This window comes from Physeter macrocephalus, chromosome 20 (genome assembly GCF_002837175.3).
Source record: "Physeter macrocephalus isolate SW-GA chromosome 20, ASM283717v5, whole genome shotgun sequence".
Taxonomy (NCBI): Eukaryota; Metazoa; Chordata; class Mammalia; order Artiodactyla; family Physeteridae; genus Physeter; species Physeter macrocephalus.
The window spans coordinates 121,225,237-121,240,330 of record NC_041233.1 but is presented as its reverse complement, the minus strand read 5'-3'; the positions used below and the strand labels follow the sequence as shown (position 1 = coordinate 121,240,330).

The following is a 15,094-nucleotide window of genomic DNA, read 5'->3' as shown; positions in this document are numbered from 1 at the left end:
GTGGCCGCTGAGCCTGTGCGTCCGGAGCCTGTGCTCCGCAACGGGCGAGGCCACAGCGGTGAGAGGCCCGCGTACCGCAAAAAAAAAAAAGAAAGAAAGAAAAACACAGAATGTAAGAGCCGGGAGTTGAGCTTTATTCAGGGTCTTACTGAGGGCCAGAGCCAGGAGACAGCCCCTCAGAGACCTCAGAAACAGCTCTGAAGAGGTAGCGAGGGAGGTCCATATATATATGATTTCGGCTAAGGGGTTTGTGCAATCAGCATACAGTGTAACTCGTCACAAGGAAGAGATATCTCAGTTAATGAATTCAGTGCTTTCCTAAGTACGGGAAGATGCAAGAATCTGGGTTCATAAAAATATTTTCTTGGAACTGGTGCCTAATTTTCCTGAAACGTGTGTCTAACTAAGGGCCTGTTGTGCCTTTTTCCCAAAGCACAGGGTGCCTCCTCCTGTTCTTCGTCCTGAATTCCTTTCAGGGCGCACGGTAGGTCAGCGGCTGCAGTGGCTGGTGACTTGATCTTGTAGAACTGGGTGGTGGGCAAGATTCTTTGTTTTACAACCTCAGCGCTCCTGGAACAAGGTGCTCAGCGTAGGAGGTTGATACGTTGCAGAGAGAGGGGGAGACCTCCGAAGGCCCCCATGTTTATGATGGGAAGTTTTGTATGATTTGGACCAGGGCCAGATGGTAATTCATTCCGTAAACATTTATCTAGCACTCGTGTGCCTAGAGCGTGTTAGGTCCCCTGCAGATATGAGAGGGTTCTACACGGCAGTGTTTTCCAAACGTGTCTGCAGCTTAGAATCATGAGGGAGAATCTCTTAAAAATTCCAAAGCCCAGGCCACACCCCAGACCATCACAGTCTCCAGGTGGGGGACACAGACATGGCGGTTTCCTTCTTGGGGGATTCCACCAGGCAGACAAGTCTGCGAGTCCCCACCACAAGGAGAACAGTTGTAGAGAACGCACCCAGAACCTTAAGTAATGATATGAGAAGTCCGGACCGCGGCCTCGCAAAGCAGGTCGCGGATTCTGGAGTAGATCCGAGAGGTGGATGCCACCAGCTCCCTCAGAGGAGCGCCTGTGGATTGGGTGGCGGGGACACCTAGCCTAGCCGCCTGGGAAGGTGGGGGGCGCCAGCAGGTGCGGGACAGGAGACGGGGGGGCCGCCCCGGCCTGGAATCCAGGCAAGGCTGGGGATGACCTTGGATCACCGTCTGGGGATCACTGACCAGTCTAGCAAGAACTTGACTTTCCACGGTCATTAAGTGGATGCATGTTTTTCGTAGGGAAGACAGACTCCTGGTTATGCGATGGCATTTCTCTTTGGTGTGTGGGCCGAGGACCATGGGGTGCAGCAGATCCCTGGGGACAGAAACGCTCAGCTTCGCTCCCTGATTCTCCTGCTCTTAACATCGCTCTTGGCCCGCTTAGTGGCCCTGGCGAATATCCCTGCTTGTGCGTGTCAGCACACAGATGAGCCGTTTTATGCTGGTGGTTCCATCCCCACCTTGTGGTCTCGTGGAGCGGTGAGCTGTTGCTCTGCTTGGGGTGGGTGAGGACAGTTGACCTTGGCCCCTGCTGGCTGCTGTAGGTGCTAACAGACCCAGGGCTGCTGCGGTCCACCGTTTCGCTGCTCATCGCCAACCTGTGAGGCCACATGGCCCGCATTTCTCACTACTTTCCGTCTCTAATCAGTTTCTTAAAAATCGAGTCTAGTATCTGTGTTATTTCATAGGGGCAGACGGAATGCCTCAACACTCTTCGCGAATTCTTCATGAGCTTGCAATCTCAGTTTTTCTTTCTTTCTCCTTCAAACCCACAGTGTGCCACGCCGAGCTGAATGCCATTATGAACAAAAACTCAGCAGACGTGAAAGGCTGTACCATGTATGTCGCCTTGTTCCCGTGTAATGAATGTGCTAAGCTCATCATCCAGGCAGGTAGGACCCGGGCCGTTCCCATTTGTCACATTTGCATCGCTGCCTGCTCACTGCAGATGTGTTTGATCTTAAATCGCTGTTGTTTAGATCTAAATTAACTGCACTATCAGCTTTGCAAGATATTTCCTGTGTTTTGTTTTTGCATGGTGCCAGGTATCCTAAGACTAATTGCATCCTCTGTGATTCTTAGCATGTTTTTAATTTAGTTTGCAACTTCCTAAACTGCAAGCTGCCAAAAAAACAACACAGGCATTGCATATAATTACTGTCAATTTACTATTCTCTGACATACTGTGCATAGATTAGGGGGGAGAGAGAGAAATGAACTTCTGTCAGAAACAAGGTCAGCTGGGAGTCTCTATATGAAATTTTAATTTGTATCTAATATATGGTAGATATATGAGGACCTAAACATCTCTTTGCATATAAATGTCATAAGACTCAAATGGTACAACTTGAAGTTTTTCTTACATTACGGTTACCATAAATCTGCACCATTGTGTTCTGAATATTTCACCTTTTTCAGACTGTCACATCTAAGATTCAGCTACACTTTATCTCCATAAAGCTCTCGGCTTGAGATTTAAAGACTTAACACGTTAGCCAGATGTGCGCGTTAACGGGGCTGTTTACCGCGAGCCCGTGGATCTCGGAGCAGGAGAGGTCTGGTGGGATCCGCAGCAAGGGTCTCAGTTAGGGGGTCTCGTGGGCTCCCCCACTGGTGGCGCACGACCCTTCGCGAGTTTTCCTCGCCACCCGTAAGCATAGCGGCGGCGGCAGGCGCATGGGAAGAGCAGCCCCCTGCGGTCCCTTCTGAGACTCGTGGAGGAGCAGGGTGATTTGTCAAGTGCCCTCCACATTCTTGGCCCTCAAGTTAGAGCTGCCTGGTGAGACAGGGGTAGGAAACAGATCTGCCCTCTGTCGAGCTGGCTTGAACTGGTCTGCAGAGCCATTCCTGGCAGCACGGTGGTCCTCATATCTGATTTTGCCCCTGTTCTCCACCAGCCCCGTTAGCCTCTTGAGTTAGGAGTCGTCGCCGTGCGAATAAAGAACGTTTGATTGCCTGCAGTAAAGAAAATGTGTTAATCGGATCGAGGCTTGACTCTGACGTGTTTTCACTTTGCATTTATTTAAAAAAATCCATGAAGACTGGAGGGCAGATGAAATAGAATCCACGTGCCGCTGTGTTTGAGAGCAGCAGATACAAATTTCAGTCCCTGGACGTTGTGCGCTCGCGCCCTCAGGAAGGGTGATGACTCAGACTCCACCAGGGCTTCTGTCCGCACGCCTGTTGTTGTATCTCTGTGTGCACATAATGAGGTTTCTTTCATTGTTGCCTTTTTAGGGATAAAAGAAGTTATTTTCATGTCTGATAAATACCACGACAGCAATGAGACAACAGCCGCGAGGCTCATGTTTGAAATGGCCGGGGTTTCCTTCAGGTGAGTAGGAGGCACGTGGAGGAGAAGGCAGTAGAGGCCTGATGAAGAAGACACATTTGACCTTGTCTGATGTTTAATTTCTACTTGTGGTGCCTGACCTCCACACTTGGAAGCATCTTTTTATTTATTTTATTTATTTTTAAAATTTATTTCTTAAGTGAAGTAGAGTTGATTTACAGTGTTGTGCTAATTTCTGCCGTACGGCAAAGTGATTCAGTTATATATATGTATACATTCTTTTCCATGACGGTTTATCACAGGATACTGAATATAGTTCAAGGTCCTCTACAGTAGGACCTTGTTGTTTATGCATCCTGTATATAAAAGCTCACATCTGCTGACCGCAGCCTCCTACTCCGTCCCTCCCCCAGCCCCTCCCCCTTGGCAACCACAAGTCTGTTCTCTATGTCCACGAGTCTGTTTCTGTTTCCTAGATAGGTTCATTTGTATCATATTCTAGGTTCCACATATAAGTGATAACATATGGTGTTTGTCTTTCCCTTTCTGACTTACTTCACTTCGTTTGATAATCTCTAGTTGCATCCATGTTGCTGCAAATGGCATTATTTCATTCTTTTTTATGGTTGAGTAATATTCCATTGTGTGTTTAGGTTGTTTCCATGTCTTGGCTATTGTGAACAGTGCTGCTATGAATATAGGGGTGCATGTATCTTTTTTGGATTAGAGTTTTGTCTGGATATAGGAAGCATCTTTTTAAATATGATGGGCTAAGGCTCTAAAGATTATTCTAAGGGTAGATTTTTACGGGCAGTGACAGAAGTATCTGAAGACAATCTGTGTAATGATTACACTTTACTTTTAGTAGCTTTCCAGGGCTTGAACTAATTATTCTGGTAGTGAGAAATTTTAAAATTCACAAGTTTTATAATAACATTAAATCTTTTTAAATTTTGCAGATGTAACAACTCTGGCATAAAAAACTCTGGTATATAAAAATACTTTTGAAGACGTTCCTTTATAGTATTTGTGTCAGCAGTTGGGGTCCTTATAATCGGTCTAACATACCTAACCTTTAGGATTACTCATTAGGGATATAGGTTATAGGTAATGAATCTCTTGCACTGTTGTGCCTTCTGAGACACAAATTATTTACATAATTCTAATGAGATATTTACTGTATCCTGATGTTTTTTTAAAGAATATGTTTAGTCCCCATGTATGTTCTTTTCACCTGTTTGAGAAGGTATATGAATGAGTAAAAAATGTCATGGGTTTATTTTACTTCTGGATTTATAGAACATGATTTTAAAAATGACTCCACTAGAGCTGGTTGTTTTGTTTTGAGAGCAAAAGAAAATTTACTCTTTTTTTGCTTTAGAGCAATTCCAAGTTGGCTGCAAAAATTTCCTAGACAATAAGATAAATCTGGTGGGGAAACTAGTCATTGGATGTCGTGTCATGCAGCTAACTTGTTAGAAATCCTCTGACTTCCCGATAATTCATGAACTCAGCTAGCTGACGAACACACAAACCAAGCCGCCATGTGCATCTTTTTTTGTCTTAGTCTTTTCCGGTCCGTGTTTCTTTCGGTATGGTGCACTGTAATTGGCTCCCATAGAGACAAAATATCAAGCGAATACCGGGAAGTTTTTTCCTCCCCGCAGAAAATGTAGGTGAAGCCAAAGTAAACAAATGGCTCTAACTACTCACTAGATAATATTTGTATATGTTTTGTTTCTTACCTTTAGGAAATTCACACCAAAGTGCAGCCAGATTGTCATTGACTTTGATTCAATTAACAGCAGACCGAGTCAGAAGCTCCAGTGAGTTACATCTCATTAAATCTCCAGAAGATTGGGATTATCCTCTTCTAAGAAGCCGCTAATGCCGTTCATCTTAAAGTTACACATAACTTTTTAATAGCCAGGATGGCAAAAGTCGACATCTAAAGAATGTAAAAGCTCAAATCTTCCTGACTCCCTCTCCTGTCACGTGGAATCTGCATCTGTTGAAACTATCGATTTAGGGTTTAAAATAAAGGAGCTGTGGGTGCGCACGGGGCTGGAGCGGCCCCCCCCCCCTCCTGTCTCCTGGTTCGCTGGCACGCTGGTGGCTGCGCGGAGGAGGGTGTCAGCCGTGCATCCTCCGCCGCCTTTCACAGCCGCTCTTCAACGCCACGTGTGCTGGGAGGACAGACAAATAATTGCGGCTGTGTTCCTCCCGGCATGAGCAGACACGCTGATCTGAACATCAGCCCGAATGAAGCATCACGTGTAATGCCCTTGGGGAAAGGAAAGGAGCCGCAAGACAGTAGCATTTAAGCGTTTGCTTTGGAGAGTTGAGGGAGCCCCCAGCCACCCGCGCAAAAGTCCTGGACGGGGCGCGCCTTCGTCCTGGCAGATGATGGGTGCAACTGAGCGGGCATTCTCTCCCCGCCCTGCTGTCCCGCTCCCCACAGGGCGGCGCGCGGCGGGGACCTCTGTGGTTCGTGCTTCCTACTCGGGCTTTGTGGGTGACGCGGAGCTCTTACATTAGTTTATTGGAGTAGTGAGTCGTTCCGGGGAAGGCAGCCCGTCGCCCTGCGTCGCCCCCGGGTCCACACCCTGCCCGGGGGCGGAGGCCCGCGATGCTGCTTCACGTGCCAGCACGGTTCCTCTCCAGGGCCGCTGTCTCCTGTCCCGTGAGGGGGATGGATGTGAGGAGATGGCAGTTCCGCCCAGGTCTCTAGGTGACAGGAGCTCACTTGTGCTCCTGGCGCCCTGCCTTCACTGACACACATCTCACCTTCCTAATCACTTCGATTTGGGGAATGGGTAGCAGTGCACCTTGTCTTTAATCTCATTTCATTTTTATTAAATGTGCCCAGTACCTTCGTTGAGAAAATGGTTTCTTTATCCTAAAGATCATGACCGTTTTAAAGTGCCCTTACAGCTTTCTGAGTTCTTATTTTGTCTCTGAGGTTTTGGATTCCGCATTCTGGGGCGTGTCACTTCTGTGTGGTCTGTGACGCGCACTGCATATGTTTTAATGCTCAGAGAACAGTTTGAGGCACGGATGCCGTGTGCCTTCCCCAGGGCTGAAGGGCGATGCGTCTCTATGGACCGGATTGAAGATGTCCGGGAAGGCTCTCTTCCCTCTCTCTCTCTCCAGCGTGCCCTGCTCCTGTCTCAGGTGTGGCCATCCGACAGGTCATCTCCACCACCTGATAGGTCCCAGGCCTCCTCCCTCCCATAAACCTCCAGTCTCCAGTGCTGGCTTATCTGCTGCTTTCCCACCGTATTCTTTCTCTAAATCGCCTTTTCTCGCCTCACATTTTTTCTCTCTTATCTCCTCCAAACCCCCTGCCCTCTGCTCTAAAATGCATAAAACAAAAGCAAAAGGTATATAGAAGCAAGAAGTCAGTAAAGATATTTACAGATAGAAAATATGTTAGATTTTTGTGTTGCTGTGAATGAGTTGTGAGCCCTTTTAGCAAGGAGTGTGTCATTGTTTATGTCACATTCGTAAATTTTAAACTTTTTCTTTATTAACGTTTAGTATGGTGATCAGTGATCTTGGAGGTTACTGTTGTATACGACTCACTGAAGGTTCTGATGATGGTTAGCATTTTTTAGCAATAAAGTATTTTTTGATTAAGGTGTGTGCATTTTTTAGACATACTGCTGTTACTTAATACACTACCATAAACATAACTTTTATATGCACTTGGAAACCAAAAAATGTGTGTGACTTGATCTATTGCGATACTTGCTTTATTGCGGTGGTCCGGAACCGAGCCGGCAGTATCTCCAAGGTCTGCCTGTACATAGTGTTTATACTGTGTACAACTATTTACATAGCATTTACATTGTATTAGGTATTATAAGTAATCTAGAGATGATTTAAACTGTACAGGAGGATATCCGTAGGTTATATGCAAATACTGCGCCATTTTATTTAAGGTACTTGAGCATCGGCGGATTTGGGTATCCACGGGGGTCCTGGAACCAGTCCCCCAGGATACCAAGGGATGACTAGTGCGTCTAATTTATTTAACTTTGATACTGTCTTATATTTTGTCCCATTTTGTTACATTGAGTTTTAGTGAAAAAACATTTTTTTTCTTTTCCTTATCGGGGGGAGGTTAACAGGGAGGACCCTTGCAAAGAAAGAAGCACGTCTTTTGACAGTCGGGGGGATTGTGTACGTGGTGGTGATCCCCCCAGTGTGGGTATATAAGGCTTCCACACATAGACCGTGTTGCTGAACTTGACTTCCCGGTGACTGACTGGAGTGTAAGTAATTACGTGTTAGTTTCCCCTGTCAGTCACTATAGGAGGAGTGGAATCTTCTGGCCAGAGAACTCTGTAGATATCACCGTTCCCGTTAACAGAGGTCTGCTTTGAACTGTTGCCTTTGGGAACAGAATTCCAGAAGAAAGGCAGTTTGAGCCTTCTTTGGCCTTGCAGTCTCTGCTGGGTAAGTGTGGTGAATGGCGGTTGTATCCGAGGCAGTGTTGCTGCCTGTCCTGGGTAATAAATGACAATAAGGAAACCATCTCTCACTGAACCGTTGGTGGGAGAACTCCATTTAAAAGGCAAAATTTCTGAGGGAAATTAGGAATTCCATTGCCCTGACACATCTTATGCTTTTTCTTCTTTTTCAAAGAATCCATCCTTAAAGACTTCTGAAGCCCAACAGGATCCAGCAGTGGAAGTGATCTAAGATATTAGCCATTTCCTCCTAAATTAAAAATGAAGCAAAATAAGGGAACAAGCATAAAAAGAAAAATTGAGAAGAGCTTGAATAACAATTTAGGCCTATACGACCAGTGATCCAGACTTCCTCTATTCCAGGCCTAAGTTTTGGTCTTCCGACGTCTACATCCACTTGAGGGTTAAAAATATTTAGGTTGGCGAATTGATTGTTGCAGAAGGAGAGCCCGAGAATGCAGGGCAGGTAGTTTTCCTGTGAGTGACACGGGTGAGAAGTTTTCACGTGCACAGTTCACTCGGTTTTGTTTTTTAAAGTGAGGCTACTCTGAACATGGTAGATTCCACAAGTCGTCAGGAGGGCTGCCTTCAGCTGCGTGGGAGGACCAGGCTCTGTGTGGGAGAGCCTGTGCTCTGCCCACCTACCTCCTGCCAGGGAACCACAGTGATGAGGGATTAGCATCGGCAGAAGCCAGCAAAATAAGCCTGGGCCCAGGACTTTCTGGAATCGGGATACATTTAGAGGGAAAGGCTTATCCCATTTAGATGAGAGGTGCCCAAGAATTCTGGAAAGTCCTAGAGCTAGGCCGATTTTTCAGGACTGTTGGAGAGGTCGAAAGCCATTAAGGTCAAAAGCCATTAATTCAAAAAACGTATTTAAAAACAGAGGAAGGCCAGCCGCTGGCAGCTGAAGATACAGACCGGACTTGAGAGAGCGCAGGGCTGGAAGGAAGAGAGCTACTTGGCAGTTGGCCTCCAAAAATAAGGGCAGCATCAGACTGTATGAATCTCCAACTCGTTACTGAGCGCCTAACCAAGTATCAGGTGGGTTCTCCAGTGCTCCCTCGTTCAGGGTTGGAAGACACAGAATTGTTAGCTGAAGCCCAGCATTGCCAGTCTCAGGCTAAATAACACTCTCCACCTGCCAGGGCCTGCGGCCGCGACCTGCAGTTTATTTTCCCTGGGATTGCGTGGTCTGCAGTGTCCTATCCACCTGCGTGAGGCCAGTGGGCAGCAGGCAGGGTCAGAAGTGGGTGTGTGCAGATGCCTGGCTCTTACCCCATTTCCAAGGTCAGCGATTTTAAAAGATTTGAAAGGTTTTTCATTAAATTAAATCGAGCTCAGTATTTCCAAAGAAAACCGGGGAAGAGTTCTGTACACCACCTGCTCAGCACTCAGTAGCAGAGCTGCTCGGTGGAGCCCACGGATCTCACAGGCCTGGAGCCTGAAAATGATGCTGCCCTTATTTTTGGAGGCCAACTGCCAAGTAGCTCTCTTCCTTCCAGCCCTGCGCTCTCTCTTCAAGTCCGGTCCGTATCTTCAGCTGCCAGCGGCTGGTCTCCCTCTGTTTTTAAATACATTTTTCACATGTAAACTTTACATAGCAAAATTTACCCTCTTAGCCATTTTCAAATATACCGTTCAGTGATAACTAACTACATTCACATTTTTTGTGCACCCATCACCACCATCCAGCTCCAGAAGTCTTTTCATTTACAGAACTGAAAGTCTGTGCCTGTTAAACAGTAACTCCGCATCCCCCCTCCGTCCAGCCCCCGGCAGCCAGCATTCTACTTTCTGTCTCTGAATTTGACTAATCCAGCTACCTCCCATAAGTGGAATCATACAGAATTTTTTCTCTGTGACTGGCTTATTTCACCTAGCACAGTGTCCAATGTTTGTCCATATTGCAGCACGTGTCAGAATTTCCTTCCTTTTGAAAGCCGAATAATACTCCATCGTACACCACATTTTGTTTCTCCGTGTGTCTGTTGATGGACTCTTGGATTGTTTCCACCTTTCGGCTGCCATTTGCTTTTGAAAGTCTAATGTTCCTCTACAACCTGGCATCGTCCACGTGGGTCCCCGACTGCCTCCTTCCCGTCACCAGTCACCCAAACATCCTGGAACAGTCCTCGCATCGGTGTGTGTGTGTAAACCAGCCTTTCTGAGAGGCTCGTAATGCGCTTCCTTTGCTCGCGCACAGCTTTCTGTGTCTCTTTCAAGACTGAGCTGGGATCCTGCCTTCTCTGTAAAGTCTCCCCAGGCCTTCCTCAGCTGGACCTGATCTATTTCTTCTCTGAAATCCTACAGCAGTTACTGTCAGCAACAATCGTTTCGGCCGTGAATCGTGCACAGTTTTATGACATCTCTCCTACTGTCTAGAACTGTTATTGAGACATTTCATTTCACTTTTCACCATGATCTCTTCCTGCTCTAACAGGATGATTAACTCCACAAGAGCATGTGTGTCTTGTGTATCTCTGTACCCACTGCCTTCCACTCCACCCACATCTTTGCATCGTACCTTACACAGATGTGTTTAATATTTCCACTTAAAACTTACGGACCTGGGACTTCCCTGGTGGCACAGTGGTTAAGAATCCGCCTGCCAACACAGGGGACACAGGTTCAAGCCCTGGTCCGGGAAGATCCCACATGCCGCGGAGCAACTGAGCCCGTGCGCCACAACTACTGAGCCTGCGCTCTAGAGCCCACAAGCCACAACTACCGAGCCCACGTGCAGCAACTACTGAAGCCCGCAAGCCTAGAGCCCGTGCTCTGCAGCAAGAGAGACCACTGCAATGAGAAGCCCGCGCACCACAATGAAGAGTAGCCCCCGCTCACCGCAACTAGAGAAAGCCCGTGCACAGCAACGAAGACCCAACACAGCCAAAATAATAATAATAATAATAATAATAAAAGCCAGGGCTCCTTAAAAAAAAAGTTATGGACCTGATTGCACTTTAATTCAGTGAAGCAGCTGATCAGGAGCCAACTTCCTCAATCATTTTTTTCCATTCCGATTTCCTCATGAACAGCCTGAAAAAATATGGTCAAACAGATGCAAGAGAAAGAAATCTTCCTGTTAGCATCCAGGGTTAACGGGCACATTTACCTTTGAGAGAGAAGAGAGATTATTAGTTAAATGTCTTATTTTTAGCTTCTGTGTTTCAGTTAAAGCATTCTTATATATGGTTTTGGATTAGGAGGTTGGCAATAATATACGCTCTTGCCAGGACCCTAGAGATGATGTTTCCATTTAAACCCTTCTGATTAGAGGATGCCCTGACCTTTACAGGTCTTAAATCACTGTAGACGGCTTACTGTTGCAGGGATGCTTTATTTTAACTTTTGTTAATGAAAATTGTTGCATCTTTGGTATTGTAAAAAATGCCATTCGGTCCAGGTTTTAGATGGGCATTTTGTTATTGAATTGCTTCCCCTGCACAGCGATGCGTGGCGTGCAGCCTTTTGTGTTCATTCTCCTGCCTTTCCCCTGTTTTTCTTGAAGAAGCAGTCATCAGTAATATATGCAGCTCTAAGTAACAGACACCTGACTCGCGGCTTAAACAAAAAATGTATTTTTATTACATAATAACTGCATTTGCTGGAGTTAGTTCAGCTGCTTGTTGCTGTCGGCAAAGATCTAGGCTTTTCTCTTTATTTTTACTTGGCTTTCTTTAGCATTATGTCTTAAAGCTTGTTTTGTCAAGCTCCAAGCTTCCCCATTAAGTACAAGAAGGAGGAGATGGGAGGTGGGACAGGCAAGAGACTTCTCCCCTCTTGCCTGTCCTTTTTCTCAGGAAAGCAGAAACTTCCCCAGAAGCTCCCAGCTAATATTCCCTTATGTCTCACTGGCCACAAGTGGGTCAGTGGTCCCCTTAGCTGACAGCAAGGGAGGCCATCAGGGTGCTTGCATTCCAAGTTCTGTAGCGGAGGCTGCAAGGGAGAAGGAGGTTAGTAGCAGATGTTACTAATGATTTGGGCCTTACTTAAGAAATTGCATAATGGTCTAATTATGTAATTTCTACTCAACTGCTGTTCACATACTAGGTGTTAAAGTATTAATTGAGTTTAAAAGTGATACCTCCTTCACAGGAATTTTGTGGACTTTTGTATTGACTTTCAAACTCTCGTGTAGAAAATCTTAGTTTCTTATTTGGACAGAGCTATAAAAGAGAAACACATACACACACACACACAACACACACACATACACTCACACAACATTTGAAGGTAAGTTACATCATAGCCTTTGACCCCTAAATACTGTGTGTGTTTCTCAAGAATAGGGCTATTTTCATATATAACCACAGTATACTCACCGACTTCAGTAAAGTTAATATTATTACAATACTTTAACCTACCATTCATATTCCAGTTTCGTCAATTGACCCGATAACTTTCTTTGTAACATTTTCAGTACAGGATCCAGTCTAGGGATTGATATTACATTTAATTGTCATGTCTGTTTAGCCTCTTTAATCTAGAACATTTCCACAGTGGCACTGATTCCTCAGAGAGCCCTTTTCCTGGCTGCCTTATGCTAAGATTCCTTAGATGCAGCAATTTTCAAACTTTTTGGTCTCAGGGCCCCTTTACCACTTTTGTTTATGTGGGTTATTGCAACTGATATTTAACCACGTTAGAAATTAAAACAGAAGTTTAAAAATATTTTGATTTAAAATAATAAACTCTTTACATGTTAACATAAATAACATACTTTTGTGAAAATAACTATTTTCCAGAACAACAAAACATATTTTGTGAAAAGAGTAGCATGGTCTTACATTTCTGCAACTCTTTTAAATGTCTGGCTTAATAGGAAACAGTCGGATTGTCATTTCTAGAGTGCTGTTTATGTGCTGTGATACGTTATTTTGGTGGAAGTATATGAAGGAAATCAGGCCACATGCAGATAGGTAGTTAGAAAAGGGAGGAGTATTTTAATAGCCATTTCAGAAAATTGTCGATACTCTTCTTTGATACCGCACCAGAAGTTGATAAGTGATAGGTTCTTAAAGCATAGCTGCTATGTAAAATATGAAACCACATCGGAAATGAACATTTCCTATTAACTTACATTGAAATCCACTGGTCTGTCTTGTACTTTGAATTGATGTTTTACCCGTGTGTGCTGTTATAACACGCCTCGGTCATTTGGAAAATCCTGGTTCACTGAGTTATGTAGATCTTCCACGTGTTGACTCCTTTCATGGTACAGTATCCAAAAATCACTTTTATAAATATCACAACTGATCTCATTCGAAAGATCCTTTAAGTATTGGGAAGCTGTCAAACTCATGGCGCCAGACAACAAGTTTACCGAAACTCTACTTTTATCTTAAAAGCTTGACCTTTAGCATTTCTTTTTCCTTGATGCCCTGAGCTCTAATGAAGACTGGGACCGCTTTCTGGGGCCTGCTTGTTCCTTGCTTCCTTTTCATTGAGTGGGAACAGTGGCGTTTCTGTCTAACTCCCACGAGGCTGATTGGCCCTCTTCTTGGTAGAGTTAGAGCTTTGAATTACCCGCGGCAGCCCTCGAAGAGGTGATAAGCGACAGGGCATCACCACTTGGACAACACAGGTCGGCACTGATTAGCGCGGCTGGTTAGAGCCACGACTAATGAGGCCGAGGTCACCGACTCGGCCCCGAAGCCCAGGCAGCCCGGCCACCCTCCACATGGCCGCCCCGCCGGCTCAGCTGCCTCCGCAGATGCCCGCTGCCTTCTGGAAGGGGGCCAGGGAGGCGCGAGCCAGCAGCCAGCAAGGGCTCCTTTCGTTTAAAACCAAACAAAATAAGAACAGGGTCTGTAATGTACCACCCCCGGCGATCCCTCTCTAGGAATATCAGACTTGATTACTTACATTTAATTTGTTAGCCATTGGCTGGTTAATTTTTTTAAAACCCGATGATTAATTAGCATTCTTAGAACAAGCACCATTAAGATCTATTAATGAGAGTCCAAATGGATCAACGAGTTAATTTTCTTAATAAAATGAATCGGGAAAGTATTGTTTAGGAGGAACTCCATACTGCGAGCACGCTGTCTCCCTGTTTTGTGACCTTGGGTTGTTCTGCGAGCCAGAAACGGAGGGGAGGATGAGCTGCTGGCGGTACGTCCGCCAGCAGCTCTGACCTCCCAGGGCGAAGCCGGGCCGGGCGAGAGGACAGCGGGGTGTTTACGTAGCTCACGGACGCCACAAGCTAAGGAGGGCGAAGCCCGCCGCATCCCGGCCGTACCTTTCCTGCTGTATCCCCGGGGACGCTCGCCGAGACAGGCTGGCCGCAGCCTGTGACCCACGTCGCACCCAGGACAAGTGCGAGGGCGGTGCAAGCTGGCTTCAGAAACGTGCCCGGCAAAAGCGCACCTGTGGGCAGATCCAGCGCGTTGCCGCCGAGTGTGAACGCCCGTCTTCAGGGCACGTCTTGATTAAGCAGCCGCCCGGGAGGGAAGGTGCCAAAGGGCAGGTGCGGCCGGCGCAGCGCTGAGGCAGGAGACGCGGAGCAGCGCCCCGTGGTGCGCTGAGCGCCCGCTGCGCTGGGGCAGCGCCGGGAGGTGCCCCGCGGGCGGACGCTCGGCCCGCTTCCTTCCGTGCGGCCCCTCTACGGGGCGGGGCGGTGGCGGCCGGGCCGGGCCGGGCCGGGCCGGGGCCCCGCCCTGCTGCCTGGGGAGCCCAGTCGACCTGCGCCCCGGTCCCTGAGGGTGGCGCCAGCGAGCGTGGCGCGCTGAGCGCCGGCTGCGCTGGGGCCGCGCCGGGAGGCGCCCCGCGGGCGGACGCTCGGCCCGCTTGCTTCCGTGCGGCCCCTCCGCGGGGCGGGCGCTGCTTCAGCGCAGACTCGCGCTCAGCCCGGGCTCGCCGGAGCCGCACCGTGCGGGGCGGGGGCGCTGCCTGCACGGCTCTCTCCTCCTCTCCTGCACACGGCCGAGACGTTGCTCGCCGGCCCAGTGACTTGTTCGTGTCCCCCGGCTGCGGTCGGCAGGCTTCCACTCTGGCGGCAGCGGCAGCGGCCCTGCAGGGAAGATGCGAGGCCCTTGAAAGGCCAGCGTGGGGCCCGTGCGCTTGGAGCCTTGGAGCTCGTGTGACTGCGGCCGTGGGTGCGCAGCCTCGCACGGCGGTTGCTGAAGAACGTCAGAGTTTGCAGTCTTCTGTTCTTGAGCCGTCCACTTACCCAGGCTTCTGCAGCTTCAGAGCTGGGACCGGGGTGAACAGGCAGGCTTCCGACCCTGAGGCCTCGCCAGGACCCTGGGCTGAGTCACACTGAGCTAAGGC

General features: G+C 47.6%; 1 protein-coding gene and 1 long non-coding RNA gene across 3 annotated transcripts in view; one reads left to right on the top strand and one right to left on the bottom strand.

Moving 5' to 3' along the window:
* The window catches only part of DCTD (dCMP deaminase), a 30,042-nt gene extending 23,851 nt beyond the window's left edge, over positions 1 to 6,191 (top strand). For both annotated transcript variants that reach the window (XM_007111567.4, XM_024115787.3), the window contains 3 exons: positions 1,825 to 1,941; positions 3,287 to 3,383; positions 5,093 to 6,191. In XM_007111567.4, coding sequence (XP_007111629.1) covers positions 1,825 to 1,941; positions 3,287 to 3,383; positions 5,093 to 5,171 — 293 coding nt within the window. In that variant the 3' untranslated portion in view covers positions 5,172 to 6,191. The remainder of the gene's footprint in view (positions 1 to 1,824; positions 1,942 to 3,286; positions 3,384 to 5,092) is intronic.
* Positions 6,192 to 6,554: 363 nt separating this feature from the next.
* Positions 6,555 to 14,409, bottom strand: LOC114484496 (uncharacterized). Its single transcript, XR_003677477.2, has 4 exons — positions 14,064 to 14,409; positions 12,903 to 13,029; positions 10,772 to 10,858; positions 6,555 to 8,066 (listed from the first exon to the last, which is right to left on the bottom strand). It is a non-coding gene; the product is annotated as an uncharacterized lncRNA (long non-coding RNA).
* Positions 14,410 to 15,094: the final 685 nt, after the last annotated feature.